We start from the raw sequence: 20,622 nt of genomic DNA, 5'->3' as shown, positions 1-20,622 counted from the left end.
GTCTGAGTTTTTGTTATACGTGGAGATGAGTAACAATTTTTAGACTTTTCTGACTGAAGTTCTCCAATGACCACTGCTTGTGGTTTTCTGGATAGTATGTAGGATTCAGTCTTTAAGGTCACCCTGTTTGAAGTCCTGTTAGAAGGTTACAGTCCTATCTGCTGATTTGCTGATTCAGGTGTCTCCTCATGCTGATTGACTGAACGCACCTCATCCAGGTAATCAACAGCATGAACTGCAGGGACAGCAGGGTGGTCGGTCTTGAAGACCAGGATTAAATCGATAATTGTGAGAGTAACCAACATGAAGAAAGCTGTATGTTAAACCATACAAACATGTGGAGAACTGGTAACTGGTACCTGGTAGAGTCCATGTAACGTGCCCACCAGCAGAGACACCTCCTCCACCACAGCCAGGTCATGCTGTAGCTCCTCCAGTTCCTGGAATAACCTCGGGGGCCCCAAGAACAACCTCCCTGCAAATAAACAGTTGCTTTTACCTGAACCATAAAAACATTAAACTGTAAACTCTTCTGAAGGAGCTGCTCCGCTAGCTTTCAATGTTTAACATTTTTGTTTGCACTAAAAACCTGTGCCATGTTTTGACCTACCTGTAGTAGTGGAGGCAGAGCTATGCCGCCTACTAATCACAACCCCATCCTGCCCCACTTCCTCCACTTGGATCTGTGCCACAGGGGCACACCACTTCACGGAGCATTTGGCTCCCAAGGGAACCAGGCTGCTGATTTCAGGAGGACCCCTGATGAACAAACGGGTCACAAGGGTCAAGGTTGTGGCAGTGCCCTCAGCAGTGGTCAGTGTAACTACAGAAATGTTCAGGTCAGGAGACAGCCTCACTTCCAGTTGATGTTGGCACAAATCAAGGAGTCACTGAAGAGAAACACCTTTCGCTTCTTAGACTTAAGGACTTGACCTTTGTCCCCATAGACAGTCTCAGTTAGCAGCTCAGAGTGGATCAGCTGCCTCTGCTCCGAGTTTAGCAGCTGGAACACACAGCAGGACGTGATAAGAAATTCAATCAACCATTCAAGAAATGCTTCAAGATGACTAATAACTGCTGTAAATATGCTCAAAAATCTGTCTTTAAACCTGCACAGCTGTCCATCAATCTATTTTCATTCCCCCTTTTACTGTTTTCCAACCTCACAACGGTCTCTAACCACACAACAGTATCTGACCACCCACTGTACTGTTTTCCAAACGATAACTGTTCTCCATCTACATACCATTCCACAGCCACCCACTGTTCTCCTATCCAGCTGTTGTAATGTGAAAGCGTGTGTCGTTTCACCTTGTTGAGGTTGCGGTCTCCTATGCTATGGGCCAGCTGCTGGATTTCTGCTTCTTGGTCAGCCAAACGCCTCTCTTCGTTGAGCTTTTCCGCCAGGATCTCAAGCTCGGTGAGAGCCAGCTGCAGAGGAAGTCTGTCTTTATGGGCCAGCGGAGTATTCTTCAACATGTCCTGAGGCACCACAACCAGAAGACTCCACCTCAGCATGAAAGTAGTGAAAATGTATTTTTTCCTGTAAACATGTTTCTCCTCACATCAAAACAGTTCCTAAATGAAGAATCAAAAACCTGTACCTCACCTGTAGCAGCAGAATGAACTGAGGGAAACGCTGGATGGGCTTGACCATCAGCCCGTACAGCGTGATCCGGTCTGCCGATGACGCCTGTTTCATCTACAGGAAGGAGCAGCACAGACGTTCACAGTCCAAACTAGAAACTTTAGCTACACGATTCAGAGGAAACCAGATCAGAACACTGACAAGCTCAACCTTATCCACTTCAGTTTCATGTTTCCTTTGATGTCTATGTTTTTCTGTTATCTGAAAACATTTAGATATTTAAACGAAAAATTTGACATTTTTATCACAAGCAGCCAGATTCACAGCAGCATTTAGCTGTTTTTTACCGGCTGCAGAGTTTCTGTTCAGGTTTAAAGGATTGTCAAAGAGGCTTCAGCTGCTCTGTATGAAGACTGCAGCTGTCAGCCGCCTCAGTTCAGACCTGCAGGACTCCGTGACCCCCCGGAAAAAGAGTGAGAGCTGAGCCGAAGCATACTGTAAATGCACCAACAAGAATGTCAAATGTGTATTTATCTCAAATTGAATTTCCACATGTGATCTACTGTCATTACTTTATTTATCTAGTACAGGGGTCTCAAACTCGCGGCCCACAGGCTATTTGCGGCCCCCAAGATGATATTTTGTGGCCCCCGCCTTAATATGAAAGTTTAATGTTGTATGAATGACACTTTTTCAGTGTTCTGCGCGGAGCTGACAGAGCAACCAATCACAGTGGGGCATATGACTCTTGGGGGCGTGACACTGACCGAGCTTGAAAAGCAGGGAAACATTTTTTTTTTTTAAGCAGGGAAACATTTAAGGCAGGAAACCTGACAGCCCCCTCCCCAGAACACATTAAGGAGTTCCTTACTTTCCTTTTAAGAACGTATTCATTCGCTCGTAATTTTCTAAATACATGCAGTCAGTGCTGAAGTTTTTTCTGGGCCGCACGGACCTGGAGGAAGGTTAAGGTTAAGGTTACAGTTAGGCGCGCGGCGGCGTATCATCAACCCCAACCAAACGGTTCTCGTGCCCGACTGTCACTCATTGCAGCATACCACTCCCACGAGAGATGGATCGCTGAGGAGAATAAATGTCCCACACCTACATGCGTGACAGCTAACGGGGCTTTAACAGTAAATACGACACACTTAAAGTAAGGAAAATGCAACGATAGAGATGACCAGCGCCTCGTCTGGATCGTTCGCGAGACCAGACTGTGGGGTGGGGGTGAAGGTGGAGCTGCAGCGAGACTGAAGGAGAACAGGAAGTTGGAGTTGTCCTTAACATTTAATTTAGTTTTAATGTGCCTCTCCCCCTCAGTACGATCTGTATTATTATATATTTTATATTTATTTGAATGTTTTGTAATGGATGTAGCCTTTTTTTAATCAATTCGTATTTTAAATTATTTTAATTGATCACTCAACTACAAAAACCGTCGGACACGTTTCCCATAATGCAATGTTTTGTAGTCAAATGGCAGCTTGCAGTCAGTGCAGTATTAAATTTCCAGCTGTGTTCGCGTAGGTTGGCGCCTTGCTCCCGCCCCTTTCTGGTGATATTTTTGTGATGATTGACAGGTGATGTTGGAGCAAAAACAGAAACTTCCGTCACACACTAGGTGATCTGCACAGCGTTTCGTCCACCTGGGTGATCTCAAACACGCTTATTGTGCATCTTGGCTGCACTTATTTGGTGTCACCAACATGAAATTCAATCCGCTTTTGAGCCTTCCTTTGATCACAATATCTGTAACGATTGTTCTGATATCCAGTGAACGGCACCTGTTCTTTTATGAACCAAAGTTTGAATTCAACTATGAAAATATAGGAGTGGCTGACCGGCTGCTCTACAATAACTTGTGACCATGGTTTAAATGTGCAAAATTCATAAGAAAGAAAATCCAAAAATGGTTTCTGAATTTTGTTTCTCCTTTACTGATTTGTGGTTTAAAAAGTAAACTTTAAAAAAAAACATTCAACACAGACTCTAAACTGGGAGCACATCCTCTCTGACGTCTCCACCTTCAATTTCAATAAATCCAAGTCCAGTCCAGATTTACAGACAATAATCTTCATCCACACTGAGGGTCTCAGCTGTTTGGGAGGAAGTGCTGCCAAGTGTCCATCAGTAAGAAGAAGACAAGAGAACCGTGTTCAGAAGAACCATTGATGGATTTACAGAACTGTAGAATTGGAGTCTTCTTTTGGTTTTAATAGTTATAATTCAACAGTGTTAACTGAACTGTGTTAATAAGGACGTTTAAATGAGAAAACAGTAGATATAGAAGACTAAATGAACAGAAATGTATTACTGATTTATTTACTTATTGATTTTTTTATTTACATATTTTATTTTATTGAATGAGAATTTTATGAGTAACCTTTGTACAGAAAACAGTTAATAATAGAGTACAGTTAATAGTATAATATATGTTCCATACAAATTTACTGGCTCTCAGGCACTCACAAGTTGCGTGTGTGCGTTGAAGTTGTGGCCCTCCCTCAGCTAGACCCTTCAGTGGCCCCCATGTATATGGAGTTTGAGACCCCTGATGTAGTATAATTATTTATAAAAGTTTTAGTTTTTTTTTCATTTATATGAACAAAATATGGAACACTTTTATGCATTAAAGTACAGTAAGTTCAATTAAAATTCCCCTTTTTCCAAACTGTTGACACCCGTGTTCCCAAAAACCACCTAAATCTCAAAATTCCCAAACAACAAAAACAAAAAACAAAATATTTGGGATAAAAGACTTTAGAGGAAATGCATGATGAGAGAGGAGGTCATCTGCAGCAGGAACATGAAGAACCAGGCCCCTGATGTCCTGATGTTTCAGCTCTGCTGAAGAAACATCTGCATTTCCTCTGGTAGAAAGTCTGTCTCCTCTGATCCTCACATGTTAATGTTTTTTTTGTTTAGTGCTTACAGAACCTCAGTGGAGAAATGCCGCTTAACAAGTATAAAAAGTGCTTAAAATAAAAACGTGAACTTGTTTTTAACATATCTATATATGTGAATATAGCTATATATATCTCTTTATGTACATGAATGTGGTCAGACTTTTGAAAGCAAAGCTCTGCTCTCCAGCTCTGGAAAGTACTAACAGCTTCTTCAAAGGGGGGGTGGGGAAGTGGGTTTGAACAGGAAGGTGTAAACCTGCGTGCACCTTCAGGAAGTCCAGGAAGGCAGGTCTGGACACGCAGGCCTTCTTGATGAGCGCCATGGCTTTGGTGAAATTGTTGATGTAGTCTCTGTACACGCTCTGCACCATGGACTTTGAAAACTGTGGAGGACAAAAACAATGTTAAAAGGGCCTATAACCATCCTTTTCTTAACCCTTTCAAACCAAATTATATCCACCTATATGATCATATATCACATTTGGCACACTAAATAACAGATTGTTTATGAAATTTGAGTTATTATCGTGAACTCTTTTCCTGCTTGTAAGTAAAAGGGCTCTATTCCCCGATGCACCGCCTTTCGCTCCTTGTGGGTGCCGCCCATTCCAAGATGTCATCTCAGAGCCGGCCTCTGCAGCGTGTCTGTGTTTCCCCCACGAATACAAACAATATCCCAACTTTTGCAGAGATGGATGTAAATACCGTATGTCTGCCTTTAGTAGCCCCAGCTCTTATTCCATCACAGACAGAACTGTGAGGGCTAATGGGTTCATTTTGTAAAGAAATTCGGTCACAAAATGCAGAAAACAACACCAGATGAACATTTCAGGATTTATTCAAATGATAAGAACGTTGTATTATGTTTGATTAGTGAACGTGTCTTTTCTTTTAGAAGCATCAGTCTCTGTATCAACAATCTTCTTCTCTTTCTTGGATTTTTCCATATATTCTCAGTAATCCATGTTAAAAGCAGATCTTCTAAAACGTTATTCGCTTTCTTTGCATCACCACAAGGAAACTGATCCTTTTTCTACAGCAGTCTTCTGTATATCATCCATCTGTTTGTGACCCAGGGGGGTCATAAAGGAGCCCGGCCACGATTAGAGGACGTGAAGCGGAGCGACCAGCGAAAGAAACAAACATTAAGACATTTGAAGAAAATTCTCCAAATTTGTGTCTATGAGAAAAGTTCTGCGGCGGAGGGGCGGCGCCTATAATCAAAGGATGAAGCACAGCAGAGTGGGAGGGGCTTTAAAGATTTTATTAACCTTTGCTTTTTAACTAAAGGCGGGGAAGCTGCCCAAAGTCCTCGCATCCATAAGTCTCTTCATGAAGTGCAGGTACACAGGTGAGCAGACTCCACCCCCTAGTGAAGATAAAGATCAGAGATGGGGCGGAGCCTGGTTTTCTCTTTGTAAACAGTCTGTTGGACGCTTGCAGCCGAGTCCAGGTTATAGACCAGGGGTTGGTAACCCATGGCTTGTGAGCCACATCTGGCTCGCAGACCTAAAATGTTTCATCAGACTCCTCTGCATATGCGCGAATCGGCGACTGTCACCGGCAACTAGAAAGCCGGTTCACAGTAATTTCAGTGTGAAAGTGGCAAAAATACAATAAAGACCAAAAGTTTGGACACACCTTCTCATTCATTTGAATGAGAATTTTGGTCTGTACCGTACATGTCATGGTGTCTATTTATTCATCAATCCCATAGATCAGTGTTTTTCAACCTTTTTTGAGCCACGGCACACTTTAACCTTGACAAAAATCCCGCGGCACACCAGCATCCAAAAAAAAAAAAAAAAAAAAGCAGAAATTCATGGTTTGTATTGATCGACAGCCCCCCCCCACCGCCCGCAATCTCACGTGCATTTTTGTGATAATTGTGGCCGGAAAAGCAGGAAGTTGCGGCTGTTTTTTTCTAAGAGATGAAATGAAAGTTAAATTAGAAAATTTAGAAACTGTTTGTTTGTTGTGGTTTTAAGACGTTTCACAAGGACAACTCGTTGTGCGCTGGGACACTGACCCTTTAAGCCAATGCATCATGGGAGATGTAGTGTGAAAACTGTCGAAAAATTGCAGAAAGACTCGCATCTCTGAGCTTCGTTGTTTTGTTCACTTGTTCCACGGTCTGTCACCGGACTCTGTGGAAAGCTAAACCGCTAAAGACGAGCTTTAGCTGGTCTTTTTGTTAGAACTGAGCGACTTTATCAGCAGAATTTAGAACAAGGAAGTGAAGACTTTAGGCACTTCTGATTGGTCAGACTGATGACATTTGATTAAACCTTCAAGAATGATTGGCGGAGACAGTTAAAGGGGTAGGACGTTTCCGCAAACTGTCATAGCTGCAGGTAAATCGCGGTACAGTCCTTCTTATCAAAATGTCTTTAATAGAATTAAATAAACCCAAAGAAAAAGTAATTTTAAGATCTTTTATATTCCTAACTACTCAGTGTTTTATCAGGACCTGTTTGGATGAACAAAGAGCTGATTTCCTGGAGATGAAAAATGTTTTTAGATCAGTTAATGAGGGCAATTTCCCACGGCACACTTGACCATCTCCCACGGCACACTAGTGTGCCGCGGCACACTGGTTGAAAAACACTGCCATAGACAACGCAGATGAGGCAGAAACACTGTTCAAGTGGGGTTGTCGTATTTTATGTCATAAATAGCGGGCGATGTGGCTATGCACAAAAGGGTCTGCTCAACGGCTTATTGTGAACTCGCATTGTTAGCTAACCAACTTTAGAAGCCCTTTTGAGGCTAAAGGCTAAAAGAAAAAAAGATGAGGCGTATCGTACTTTTCAGCAGCATTGGACAGAGGAATTTGCCTTTGTGGAGAGAGCAGGTTCTGCAGTGTGCCTCATGTGCAATGATAAAATTGCATCAATGAAATGGTCAAATAATAAACGACACCTTGACACATGTCATGCTGCTTTTGTGTCGAAGTATCCTGCAGGGGACAGCAGAAAGGAAGCTAGCCAGCAGCTGTTTGGGCCCAACAAGGTGACTGGAATTCGGCTAGTTTTGCTGCTGCTTTGGCAATTGTGAGGAATGGAAAGCCATTTACAGATGGGGAGTTTGCCAAATCTTTCATGCTTGATGTTGCAAATAAACTTTCTGACGACTTATCGGATAAAGACAAGATAATAAAACGGATAAAAGACATGCCTCTGTTGGCAAGAACTGTTCACGATCGGACCATCATGATATCAAATCCAATTGAGGCGACACAAGTGAAGGACATGCTCTAATTTCTTGACTATAGAGCAGACCTGATTATAAGCCACACCCATTACATTTTTAAAGGATAAACGATTTTCTACATACATATGCCGCATGTGCACACATTGAAACATGTGTTTTAGAATGAGGATGTGTATGTGCTGAAACCGCGCATGTGTGTAAGAAAGAGGAGGGAGCAAGTGCAGCAAAAGTGTGTTGGGGATGCGTGTTTATGTTTGATATACAGAGTGAAGGAGAACTGTAACAAATGAATGTTTCCCCCAGAAGAAGATGAATGATTCTTTATTAACCCACTCTGGAGGCTCTGAGGGTTCAAACGGGGAAGTGAACAACCGAAGGAAGATCCGCCTTCAGCGTAGAGGAAAGAAAGAAAAAAGTAATCGCAGGAAAGGTTCAACACATGATATTTACAAAGAAAGACGGTACATAGAAAGAGTTTTCAAAGTTTTAATAAAATACCTGAGCTTTTCTTTCCAAACAGTGCCTGTGACACAGCAGTAACACGGCACCAGTAGTAGTAACAGGGCTGGTTAAAAAAAACATACCGGTGGGTGCGAATGGGAACGCCTATGGAGTAGACGTGTTTTCACCGAGCTCTCCACTCTCAGAACATTCTTGCAATTTACAGATTTTTTTTGACTACTGTAATATTGATGAGTCAGGACGACCTCCAATGTTTGAACAGGCTTTAATTATCACAGACTCGCCATTCACCATGCACTTCAGTCACATGTACAACACCGCCTCCTAGTGTGTGTCTCGCGATAACAAACAACTCGCATACGTCACATCCCCCTTTTTAACAAGTAATGAAACAAATAAAACATTTGTATTATAATAAAAAATATAACATCCCAACCCATAACAACATTTCCTTAGAATGCTAAGTAACTGAAATTTACTCTCTGTATCTAGCAGGTAATCTCACTTGTCTGCCAGATCTGGTTCTATAAAAGATAGATTGGTTAGGAGTCTCATTGTCATGAGCATCGACAGTCTGTTCATTGTCATTGGGTTGCTCAGTATGTTGACTCTCATCATTGTTGTTGTTTTCCTCATTCATACTCTGTCCCTCTGCTGGTGGAAAGGTTTTCTCCTCCGTTCTCCTCAGATGTTTCCTGTTTCTTCTGTAAAGTCTTCCATCAGGTGTACGAACCACAAATGAACGTGGTTGCTCATGCTTGTGGAGAACCACTGCAGGGTGCCATGTTGTTCCTCTCTGCATCCTTACATTCTCTCCCGAATGCAAGTCTGGAAGATTTCTTGTCTGTCTGTCGAAGTAAAGCTTTTGCTTCTCCTGTCTTCCTCTTAGGTGTTTCTGTGCTTGAACTGATCCCTTTGGAGTGAGTAGAGAAGTGGAAGTTGGTAACTTTCCTTTGAGTCTTCGTCCCATTAGCAACTGCGCCGGGGATAAGCCTACACTTTCCAGTGGTGTATTGCGAAACTCCAGGAGTGAAATATAGGGATCTCCTTTTCCATTTTCTGATTTCTTGAGCAGATTTTTGATTGTTTGTACTGTTCGTTCTGACTGACCATTGGACTGGGCATGTGTGGGACTAGATGTGACATGCCTGAATTCCCAGCTTTCATCAAAGTCCTTGAACTCAGCACTGTCATACTGAGGTCCATTATCTGAAATCACAACATCAGGTATCCCGTGCCTGGCAAATATTGATTTTAGAGCCACTATGACACTGTGACTGGTAGTGTCTTTCAGTTTCATGATCTCTGGAAATTTGGAAAAGTAGTCCACACATAACACAAACTCTGCTCCTTTGTAGTGAAATAAGTCTGTGCCTACTTTCTCCCATGGTCTGTCTGGTACTGGGTGTGATAGTAATGGTTCTCTTGGATTACTGTTCTTGTTCTCGTTACAGACTGCACACTTTGACACTGTCTCTTCAATGTGTTTGGACATGTTTGGCCAATATAAAATGTCTCTGGCTCTTTCTTTGCACTTGACTATTCCCAAGTGTGATTCGTGAATTTTTTCAAGCATTTCTTGTCTCAACCTTTGTGGTACTATGAGCTTTGATCCCTTGAACATCAGTCCAGCTGTGTATGTGATCTCTTCCTTGAATGTCCAATATGGCTGAATGTCTTTGTGAACAGCATGCCGCTCTTTTGGCCATCCTCTCTGAACTCTCTCTTTTAGATGTTGTAGTTCTGGATCTTCTGCTGTAGCTTTTTTAAACTTATTCAGCTTTTCCTCTGACATTGGCAGTTGAGGTGTAATCGTGTTTACCTCCAGCTCTTTTCCCATCAAATCTTCCTCTTTCTCTCTTAAGAATGCTCTGCTCAGTGTGTCTGCAATATGGAGTTCTTTGCCGAGTTTGTATGTCACTTTTAGGCTGTATCTTTGCAATCTCAGGAGCATTCTCTGTAATCTCATGGGTGCTTGGTGCAGAGATTTCTTAAAGATGCTCTCCAGTGGCTTGTGATCACTTTCAACCTGAATGTCTTTTCCATAAACGTACTGGTGAAACTTCTCACAGCCATACACAATTGCTAGCAGCTCTTTTTCTATCTGAGCATATCTTTGCTGACAATCTGTTAGTGCTCGTGACCCATAGGCTACAGGTAGTCCATGTTGCAGTAAAACTGCTCCCAAGCCTTGTGAACTTGCATCAACCGAGAGTGTCACTGGCTTGTTGACATCATAAAACCTCAGAGTTGGAGCCTTGGTGACGAGCTGTTTAAGATTTTCAAAGTTCTTTTTCTGTGCTTCTTCCCAGTGCCACTCTATGTCTCCGTCAAGCAGCTGTCTCAATGGTGCACTGATGTCTGACAGGTTTGGTATGAATTTGGCCAAGTACTGGACCATTCCTAAAAACCTCTGTAGTTCTTGTTTGTCCTGAGGTGGGGGTAGCTGCGTCACTGCTCTTACTTTTTCTTCATCTGGTTTCAGTCCTTTATCTGTGAGTGTGTGTCCAATATATTTGATTTCATTAGTTCTGATGAAACATTTGTTTCTGTTCAGTTTCAGGTTGTATTGTCTTGCTCTGTCCAGCAGCTTTCTCAGTCTGTCATCGTGTTCCTCTTTCGAGTCGCCCCATACTAGCAAATCGTCTATGATGTTTACAACACCATCCAGATCCTCAATCATTTGTGCTACCGCTCTCTGGAACACTTCAGGTGCTGATGAGATGCCGAAAGGTAGCCGTAGAAACCTGTAACGACCGATGGGTGTGTTAAATGTACAGAGCCTTGAGCTTTCATCATCCAGCTTGATCTGCCAAAATCCTTGGTTAGCGTCTAACACAGAGAAGTATTTGGCTTTTGGCATACGAGACACAACTTCTTCCACAGTGAGCAATGGATAATGTTCTCGTTTTATTGCTCTGTTCAAGTCTTTTGGATCCATGCATATCCGAATTTTCTTGGGTGTAACTACAGTCACCATGCTGTTAACCCACTCTGTTGCCTCTGTCTGTCTTATAATAACTCCCATGTTTTCCATTCTCTGTAGTTCTTTAACTACTCTGTCTCTCAGGGCTACAGGAATCCTTCTGGGTGCGTGTACGACTGGTGAGACTGAGGGGTCTATTTGGATGTGATGCTGACCTGGCAAACAACCAAGACCATCAAACAAATCATTATAGTCTTTGAGAATGTCTTGTTCTTTTCCAACTGCATATACTCTCTGAACTAAGCCTATTTTTAAGCATGTAGTTCCTCCAACTATAGTGCTCACATCTTCCTGAGTGATTTCAAACTCAATCTTGTGCTTTTTTCCTTTGTACTCACAGATCAGTTGTTTCTTGCCTATTGCTGCCACCTTGTGACCAAAACAGGGAACTAGTTTTGTTTTACTTGCTTTCAGTGAACCTGCAGCTTCAAGTGCAGTGAGAGTTTTCACAGACATGACGTTACAATCTGCTCCTGTGTCCAGCTTACATGTCACCTGTTTTTTGTTGATCTTGAAGTTTTCTGTCCAAATCTCAGTGTTTGTATCTCCAGAATCCATCACAGAAATGACTTTTTCCTCTGTGTTTACTGCTCCCAGAAACATGTCATTGTCACTTTCTCTCTGCTCCACTGTATGCACTCTCTTTCCTTGCTGCTTCCTTTGGACTTGTGATCTGCACATTTTAGCAAAATGATTCTTTTTCTTGCACAAATTGCATGATTGTCCAAATGCAGGACATTTTTTAACTGCATGCTTGAGTCCACATCTATTGCAGTTTATTTCTTTCAGCTCTGCTTTCACAGGTTTGAATGTCAGTCTACTCACTTCTGCCTCTTCAGTGAGAGCTTTCACCTTGCTGGTCGTTATTTCACTGGCACGGCAAATATTAATGGCCTTTTCAAGTGTCAGATCTGCCTCTCTGAGTAATCTGCCTCTCACTTGGTCATTCGTAATGCCACACACAATTCTGTCACATACCAGGGAATCATGTAAATCTTTGAATTCACAGTCCTTGGCTTTGTTTCTTAAATCTGTGACATATGCATCAATGGTTTCTTCCTGTTTCTGCGCTCTTGTGAAGAACATGTGCCGTATGTAAGTTAAGTTTTTTATAGGTTCACAATAGTCCTTAAACTTCTTTTTCAGCACTTCAATTTTGTATTTCTCGTCGTCTCCAAATTCAAAAGTATTGTATACTTTTACCGCTTCATCTCCCGCGACGTGAAGAAAAGTTGCACATTGCACCTTCTCGGACTTTTCCGCGATGCCGCTGGCGGTACAGAAGAGCTCAAAACGCTGACTCCAGTTTCTCCAGTTTTCCGCCAAATTTCCTTGCAAACTTAGATTCGGTGGTGGTTGAAACTGCGCCATTTCCTCTTCTTTCCGAATTCTTTTCTTCTGACACCATGTAATATTGATGAGTCAGGACGACCTCCAATGTTTGAACAGGCTTTAATTATCACAGACTCGCCATTCACCATGCACTTCAGTCACATGTACAACACCGCCTCCTAGTGTGTGTCTCGCGATAACAAACAACTCGCATACGTCACAACTACTAGGCTGTTTGACTACTTTCTTTGTTAAAATGACAAAACCTAAAAACGAAAAATGGAAGAAGCCATTAAAACCTCCAGGAGTGGAGGCTAATCCGCCTGAGCTATCCGACCACGCCGAGCTAGCCTCTGACTCAGCTAGCGGACCGGACTGCCCAGACCCAGAGCCTGCAGACGTCCTTTCAGCAATTCGGAGCATAATAAGACAATGAATGAACGATTTAACAAGCTCGAGGCGTCATTTGCTGCAACCCAAGCATCTCTTGCGAATCTCGGGGCTCGGATACAAGAGGTTGAAGAGGCTAGCTCTGATCATGACCATCGCCTTTCACTGGCTGAGAAAACGCTCACCGTGCGTGCTTCACTCAGAGAATGAGACTCTCCATCAGAAAATACAAGAGCTGGAAGCTCGCTCCAGACGACATAATATCAGAATCGTTGGCCTGGTGGAAAAGATCGAAAACGGGCGCGCAGCGGAATTTGTTTCCAAATTTCTACCTGAACTCCTGGGCGCGGATAACCTCAGCGGGCCAGTGGAAGTGGATCATGCTTTCCGTGTGGGCGCCCGCGTCCCTGCGGCGGATGGCCGCCCGTGCGCGATTCTGGTGCAAATTCGCCATCTTCACATAAAGGAAAAGATTCTACAACTTGCCCGTCAGCAATTCCCTCTTCGCTATAAGGATAAATCCATCCACATTTTTCCGGGTTACCCGGCTGAGGTGGTGAAACAGCGCCGGGCTTTCGCTGACGTGCGTAAACGTCTCCATGACAACGGAGCGCGGAGCGGATTTGTCTACCCTGCGAGACTACGGGTCTGGCATGGGTTTGCCATCTAGGTGTTCTCTTCACTACATGAAGCAGAGGTGTTTGCTGACTCATTGAAAGAAGGCTGACTCTGCATAACTCAATCTTTCGTTCAAATTCTTTTTTTTCTCTCTTTGTAATGTAACTTGGAGACTCATTCTAGAGGGGGTGGGGGTCTCTCAAAAGTTATATTAGTCGCTCTGCATGTTCCTGCAAGCACTACGTGAGTATGTGGGGTGTATATTCTCACTTTGTTTGGGAAAGTGGGATGGTGGGTGGGGGGTAATATTGTTATTTTTTCTGTTTTAATGTTACCTGTTCGGTTACTAAATGTTACACAAGGGCAATCTATCTACGCACTGCTATTTTTCTTTCTTGGAATGTACCCTAATTCATCCTCGCATAAAAGTGGCAATAAATTCATAAGCTGGACCGTGCGTGGATTGGGACATGTGCTCAAACGAGCCAAAGTGTTTTCCCACTTAAAATCTCTAGCTGCTGATATTGTTTTTCTGCAGGAAACACACATCAAACCAGAAAAAGAAAAAATGCTCAGATGCAGCTGGGCTAACCAGATTTACCAATCTACATTTTCTAGTAATGCCAGAGGAGTGGCTATTCTGATTAGAAGGACTATTCCCTTCAAACATCTTTCCACCATAAGGGACCCTAGTGGTCTTTTTCTTCTGGTGACTGGCTACATTTACTCTTATCATGTCTCACTTCTGAATGTTTATGGTCCCAATTTTGACAGCCCCTCCTTTTTTCGACAAATATTTAATTTAATACCCAATTTCTCTGAAACTCATGTGAAAGCAGGTGGTGACTTAACTGTGTACTTGATGCACATTTGGACAGATCAACCCATACATCCCAAGTTTCTACTTCTTCTAATGTTATAAACTCTATGATGTGCTCAACCGATGTTGTTGACATCTGGAGATTATGCAACCCGTCAGGAAGGGACTATTCATACTTTTCACAGGTGCACAAATCTTATTCCAGAATAGACTATTTTCTGCTGGACTCTAAACTAATTTCCAATGTGGTCTCCTCAAATTATCATAACATGTTAATCTCAGACCACGCTCCAACCTCTCTCATTTTGGATCTGTCCCACACTAGACAAACATATTTCTGGCGTTTTTCTCCACTCCTTTTATCTGACTCCTCTTTTTCCCATTTTATGACTTCTAAAATCTCAGATTTTCTAGAAACTAACGACAAACAGGATGTGACAGATTCAGTACTATGGGAAACTTTTAAAGCTGTATTACGTGGGCACATTATTTCTTTTGAATCGTCTTTGAGATAAGAACGTAGAATAGCCTTACAGAAATTGAAAGTGATTTAGCGCGCTTAGAAGAAGCTCACAAGGCCAGCTCCTGTCCCTCCATATTTCAAGAAATCCTTAAATTAAAATATGAGCACAGTTCTATCCTATCAAATAAAGTAAGTGAGAAACTTATTAGGGTCAAACAAAAACATTTTGAATTTGGCGATAAACCACATAAACTTCTTTCTAGGCAGCTACGTGGTTTACAGGCCAGTAGGGCTATACATAAAATACGTTCAAAATCTGGCGAGATTCAAATTAATCCTAAAGCTATTAATGATAGATTTAAAGAATACTATGAAGAGCTTTATTTATCAAAATCCAAGGGTGACATCTCTTCGTGGCTAAATAAGTTGAATCTTCCCAGGTTGGATGATTCAACTCAAAATTTCTTAAATTCCGAAATTACCATTCAGGAAATTCTGGATGCTATTAAATCACTCCCTAACGGTAAAGCAGCAGGCCCTGATGGTTTTGGCATTGAATTTTATAAGAAATATTCAGCTAAGATAGCCCCTCTGCTACTAAGAATGATTAAACATTCCACTGATTACAGGAAATTACCACAAACATTATATGAAGCCAATATTTCCCTGATGTTAAAAGACGGCAAAGACGAGACAGAAACTTCCTCCTACCGTCCTATAGCTCTGCTTAATGTGGATGGGAAGATCTTCACAAAAATACTGGCCAACAGATTAAAAAAGCACATTGATTCAATTTTTCACCCAGACCAAACTGGGTTTATTCCCAAAAGATTTTCCTTTTTTAATGTCAGAAGACTGATGAACATTATGTACCATAAGCATTGGGGGAGCTCTAAGGTGGCTGCACTTTGTTTAGATGCGGAAAAAGCTTTTGATCAGGTGGAGTGGGCTTAAATGGCTGCTGTTCTGGAGAGGTTTGGGCTGGGCGATCAGTTTATATCCTGGGTGACTTTATTATATGCAGACCCCTCCTCTTCAGTTCTCACAAACCAAGAAAAGTCAGCACCCTTCCATTTACATAGAGAAACACGTCAAGGCTGTCCCTTAAGCCCATTACTTTTTGCATTGGCTATTGAACCCCTTGCCATAGCAATTAGAGACAATCCCCTCATTGAACCCGTCAGACTGGGAAACACGAATCATCACATCTCCTTATATGCAGACGATGTGGTCCTTTTCCTGTCCAACCCTGAGCAATCAGTCCCTGCACTTCTAGATTTAGTTAAGTCTTTTGGGGATATCTCTGGCTATACAATTAATTTTCAGAAAAGTGAATTTATAACTTTGGGTGCTGACCTCAACCCTGACTTCTTGTACAATTTACCTTTTAAAATTACAGACACATTAAAATATCTTGGTGTTTTTGCCAAGAAAACCCAATCTTATACTCAAATTTAATTTTTTACAATTAGCAGAGAAAAAAAAATGGACATTGAAAAATGGAGGTCTGCCTATATCCATGATGGGTTGCATAAACGCTATTAAAATTGTTTCTCTTCCACAATTTTTATACCTCTCTCAAAATTTACCTGTTTTTCTAAATAAGATTTTTTTTTAATCATTAGACAGTATAATTTTGCCTTTTATCTGGGGTTGTAAAGCCCACAGAATTTCCAAAACCCATTTATGCAAGCCCAAGTTGAAAGGGGGCCTCGGCCTCCCTAATTTTCAGCACTACTATTGGGCTACGAATGTCAGGGCTCTTACTTACTGGCAGGACGGGTATAAGTGTCATGATTTGTATTTGTGGTCTTGTTTTTGGTCCTTGTTCTGTCTAGTTTCTGTTTCCTGTTTTATTTTGAAAGTCTCCTGTCTTGTCTGTTTTCTTGTGTTTTACTTCCTTTGGTCCCCATCAGCCCTGATCGTGTCCACCTGTGTCTTGTCTGCCCTGTCTGTATATAAGTCTTGTCTCTGCCTTCCTCCTGTGTTGGTCCATTAACCTTGTCTTGGTGTTCATGTCATGCTGTCTCGTTTCATGTTCCTCGCCACAGTGAGTTTTGTTTGGTTTTTGTCATCCTGCTCTGCAGCGCTTTTTGTTTGTTGGTCATTAAACCCTCTAGACTCATATCCTCATGCCTCCGCCTCTGCATCTGGGTCCAACCGGCTCTTGAGCCACCCTGCACCATGACATAATGGACCAACCCATTTTTCTGGACCCAGCGGAGCGGGACATGCTTTTTTCTTGAGGCCTACTGCCAGGAAGCGGAAAGGACTAGAACCTTTTGGATCTTTGATCAGGCCCAGTTTTCCTCATCTCCCTGGAGTGGGGGCCGCCCGGACTACACTGGGAGCCGTCTCGCCATGAGGGGGGGTCGACGTCGCCGTCGTCCCCGCCGTCCCCCACAGCCACGTTCAGTGGTGGTCCCGGACGCGCCACAGCCACGTTCAGTGGTGGTCCCGGACGCGCCACAGCCACGTTCAGTGGTGGTCCCGGACGCACCACAACCACGCTCAGTGGTGGTCCCGGCAGACCACAGCCACGCTCAGTGGTGGTCCTGGACGCACCACAACCACGCCCAATGGTGGTCCCGGACGCACTCCGACCCGTCCCAGCTCCCAGGGGGGTGCCGCCTGCACCCCGACCCGTCCCAGCTCCCAGGGGGGTGCCGCCTGCGCCCCTACCCGTTCCGGCTCCCAGGGGGGTGCCGCCTGCGCCCCTACCCGTTCCGGCTCCCAGGGGGGTGCCGCCTGCGCCCCTACCCGTTCCGGCTCCCAGGGGGGTGCCGCCTGCGCCCCGACCCGTTCCAGCTCCCAGGGGGGTGCCGCCTGAACCCCGACCGGTCCCCGCTTTCACTGGCACGCCTGACCCGCCTGAGCTCGGCTCCACGCCTGGCCCGCCTGAGCTCGGCTCCACGCCTGACCCGCCGGCCGACTGCTGGCCCGACCCGCCAGAGCCTGACTGCTGGCCCGACCCGCCAGAGCCTGACTGCTGGCCCGACCCGCCAGAGCCTGACTGCTGGCCCGACCCGCCAGAGCAGGGGTCGGGAACCTTTTTGGCCGAGAGAACCATAAACGCCAATATTTCTAAATATAATTTCGAAAGAGCCATACAATAATGTAGCACTCCTTTTCCACACAGAGGCACGGAGACCTAACCTCTTTTAATGTTCTTTATTCTGGTTTGTGCAGACCGTAACAAACAACGTACAACTTGTTGAGCAACTCCTGAATCTCTCCCACCGAGAGCGCTTCTCCACAACTTTTTATTCTCTCGTTGCCTGCCACATCAGCCCTCCCATTTCCCTTATTTGGCCCATAGCTGAACCCCATTGGTCCAACCCCCCCCCCCCCCCCCCAATGACAAGCTGAGCGACACAACTAAGGGCCAATCAGAATGAACTCCTGAACTTAGAACGCGACCCAACAACAGTCAAACTCAGTCCGCTACAATATGTTTGAAACTAAAAATACAAGTGAATGTGTGCATTTGATGTATTTTCAACATTTTTAAATTATAATAAGTCTGTGGATTCTTTTCAATAACACTGCTATGCTGTTGCTAGTAAATGATGAGCATTTCTTATCATTAATGCGACTTCTGATGCTGCATTGTTTTGCTGATGCTCTTGTAGTCTGGCTGATAAGATGTGAGATTGAGCTTCATGCAGGCGTTGAGACTTCCGTCGGTTAGACGAGATCGTACATTGGTCTTAATGTTCTTAAGATGTGAAAAGGACTGCTCACATGCGTACGTGGAGCCAAACATCGTCAATACAGCAACACTCACACGCTGCAGTGTGAAGAATGTGACAGGCAGCGCGTTCCAAGTTTTGAGAATCAGCTGGTCTGCGGGTTGAAGTTTTTTTATTTCTTCCCACTTGTGTTGGCTCGCCAGCTCCGCTTTCTGTCGTTCAAGTCTTTCCAGATCTTCATTCAGTGACTTGAACTTATTCACCCACAAGTCTGAGGCCTTCAGGTCAGCAGCTTGTAGCTCAAAATCTCTGACAGAGACACCGGGGATCTAACTCAAGTCCGTGATGTCCACAGCGCACTCATGTGGATGGGTGATGAACTTAAAAAGACGAGTGCGCTCGCGAAATTCTCCAAAGCGCGCTTTGAATGACTGCAGGAGATTAGATGTGAAGCCTGCTAGCTGCTGAAGATGAAGATGTCGATCAGGGTCACTTGCTATGCATGCATCTTTAAATTCTGCCAGTTTTTCAAAGTGCAGTAAACGACCCGTTTCAATGTCGGCGATGAAGAGTTCCAGCCTGTTTTCAAATGCAAACACTGCTTGTTGCAGGGAAAAGATTGTATTTCCAACGCCTTGCATTTTTACATTGAGGTGGTTTAAATGTCCAGTCATGTCCACGAGATAATAGAACTTCAGGAGCCACTCCGTGTCAGCTAACTCAGGATGCTCGACATTTTTCCTTTCAAGAAAAGTCCGGATTTCGCTCAGACAAGCCGCAAAACGGCTGAGCACCTTCCCCCTTGACAACCAACGCACGTTGCTGTGCAGAAGCAGACCAGGATAACTGTTCCCAACTTCCTCCAGCAGAGCTTTAAACTGGCGATCATTTAAAGCTCGGGCAACAATAAAGTTGACCACCCGAACGACCAGTGACATCACCTCGCCAAGCTGCTCGCCACACATCTGAGCACAAAGCGCCTCCTGATGTAGGATGCAGTGAAAACTTAGGATGCGTCTCTTTTCATGTTCACGAAGAAGCGCAGCAAATCCTCTGTTTTTCCCCACCATGCACGGAGCACCATCAGTGCACACCGAAACAAGTTTGTCCATCGGTAGATTCTTTTCTTTAGCAAACTCATTGAAGGATTTAAATAAATCCTCCCCTCTTGTTGTCCCTTTGAGTGGCAAAACAGCAAGACTTTCCTCACGTATTGTGTCACCAGCAACATACCTTGCAATCACGCTGAACTGGGATAAATTGCTCACGTCTGTTGACTCATCCAGAGCGAGAGAAAAAAACTGTGCCGCATTTAAGTCCTTCACTTGTGTCGCCTCAATTTGATTTGACATCATGATGGTCCGATCGTGAACAGTTCTTGCAGACAGAGGCATGTCTTTTATCTGTTTTATTATCTTGTCTTTATCCGAAAAGTTGGCATAAAGTTCATTGGCAACATCAAGCATGAAAGATTTGGTAAACTCCCCATCTGTAAATGGCTTTTCGTTTTTTACAATTGCCAAAGCAGCAGCAAAACTAGCCGAATTCCCGTCACCTTGTTGGGTCCAAACACGTAGTTGCTGCTGGCTAGCTTCCACTCTGGACAGTAGCTCTTGACATGCTTTTTTTTCTGCTGTCGCCCGCAGGATATTTCGATGCAAATGCAGCATGACGTGTGTCGAAGTGTCGTTTGATATTTGACCTTTTCATTGATGCAATTTTATCACTGCATATAAGGCACATTGCAGAACCTGCTCTCTCCACAAAGGCAAATTCATCTGTCCAATCCTGCTGAAACGTACGATACTCATCAACTTTTTTTCTTTTAGCCATCTTTAGCCTCAAAAGGTTTCTAAAGTTAGTTAGCAACAATGCGAGTTCACGGTAAGCCGTTGAGCAGACCCTTTTGCGCATGCGCACATCGTCCCGCTATTTTACGACATAAAATACGGCAATCCCACTTGAACAGTGTTTCTGCCTCATCTGCGTTGTCTATAGGATTGATAAATAATTAGACAGCATGATATGTATTTTTGCCACTTTCACACTGAAATGACTGTGAACCCGCCTCTAGTTGCCGGTGACAGTCGCCGGTGACAGTCACTGGTCCGCGCATGTGCAAAGCAGTCTACTAAAACATTTTTCGTCT

General features: G+C 43.7%; 1 protein-coding gene across 2 annotated transcripts in view; it reads right to left on the bottom strand.

Annotated features, from left to right (window-relative positions):
- Positions 1-20,622, bottom strand: part of LOC101172373 (rho guanine nucleotide exchange factor 10-like protein) — a 57,415-nt gene that overhangs the window by 7,097 nt on the left and 29,696 nt on the right. For both annotated transcript variants that reach the window (XM_023957076.1, XM_020714359.2), the window contains exons 14-19: positions 4,764-4,880; positions 1,610-1,702; positions 1,312-1,482; positions 858-1,003; positions 611-759; positions 360-475 (exon numbers count right to left, since the gene is read on the bottom strand). In XM_023957076.1, coding sequence (XP_023812844.1) covers positions 360-475; positions 611-759; positions 858-1,003; positions 1,312-1,482; positions 1,610-1,702; positions 4,764-4,880 — 792 coding nt within the window. The remainder of the gene's footprint in view (positions 1-359; positions 476-610; positions 760-857; positions 1,004-1,311; positions 1,483-1,609; positions 1,703-4,763; positions 4,881-20,622) is intronic.

This window comes from Oryzias latipes, chromosome 7 (genome assembly GCF_002234675.1).
Source record: "Oryzias latipes chromosome 7, ASM223467v1".
Taxonomy (NCBI): domain Eukaryota; kingdom Metazoa; phylum Chordata; class Actinopteri; order Beloniformes; family Adrianichthyidae; genus Oryzias; species Oryzias latipes.
The sequence above is the reverse complement of the archived record's forward strand: the minus strand, read 5'-3'. Positions and strand labels throughout refer to the sequence as shown.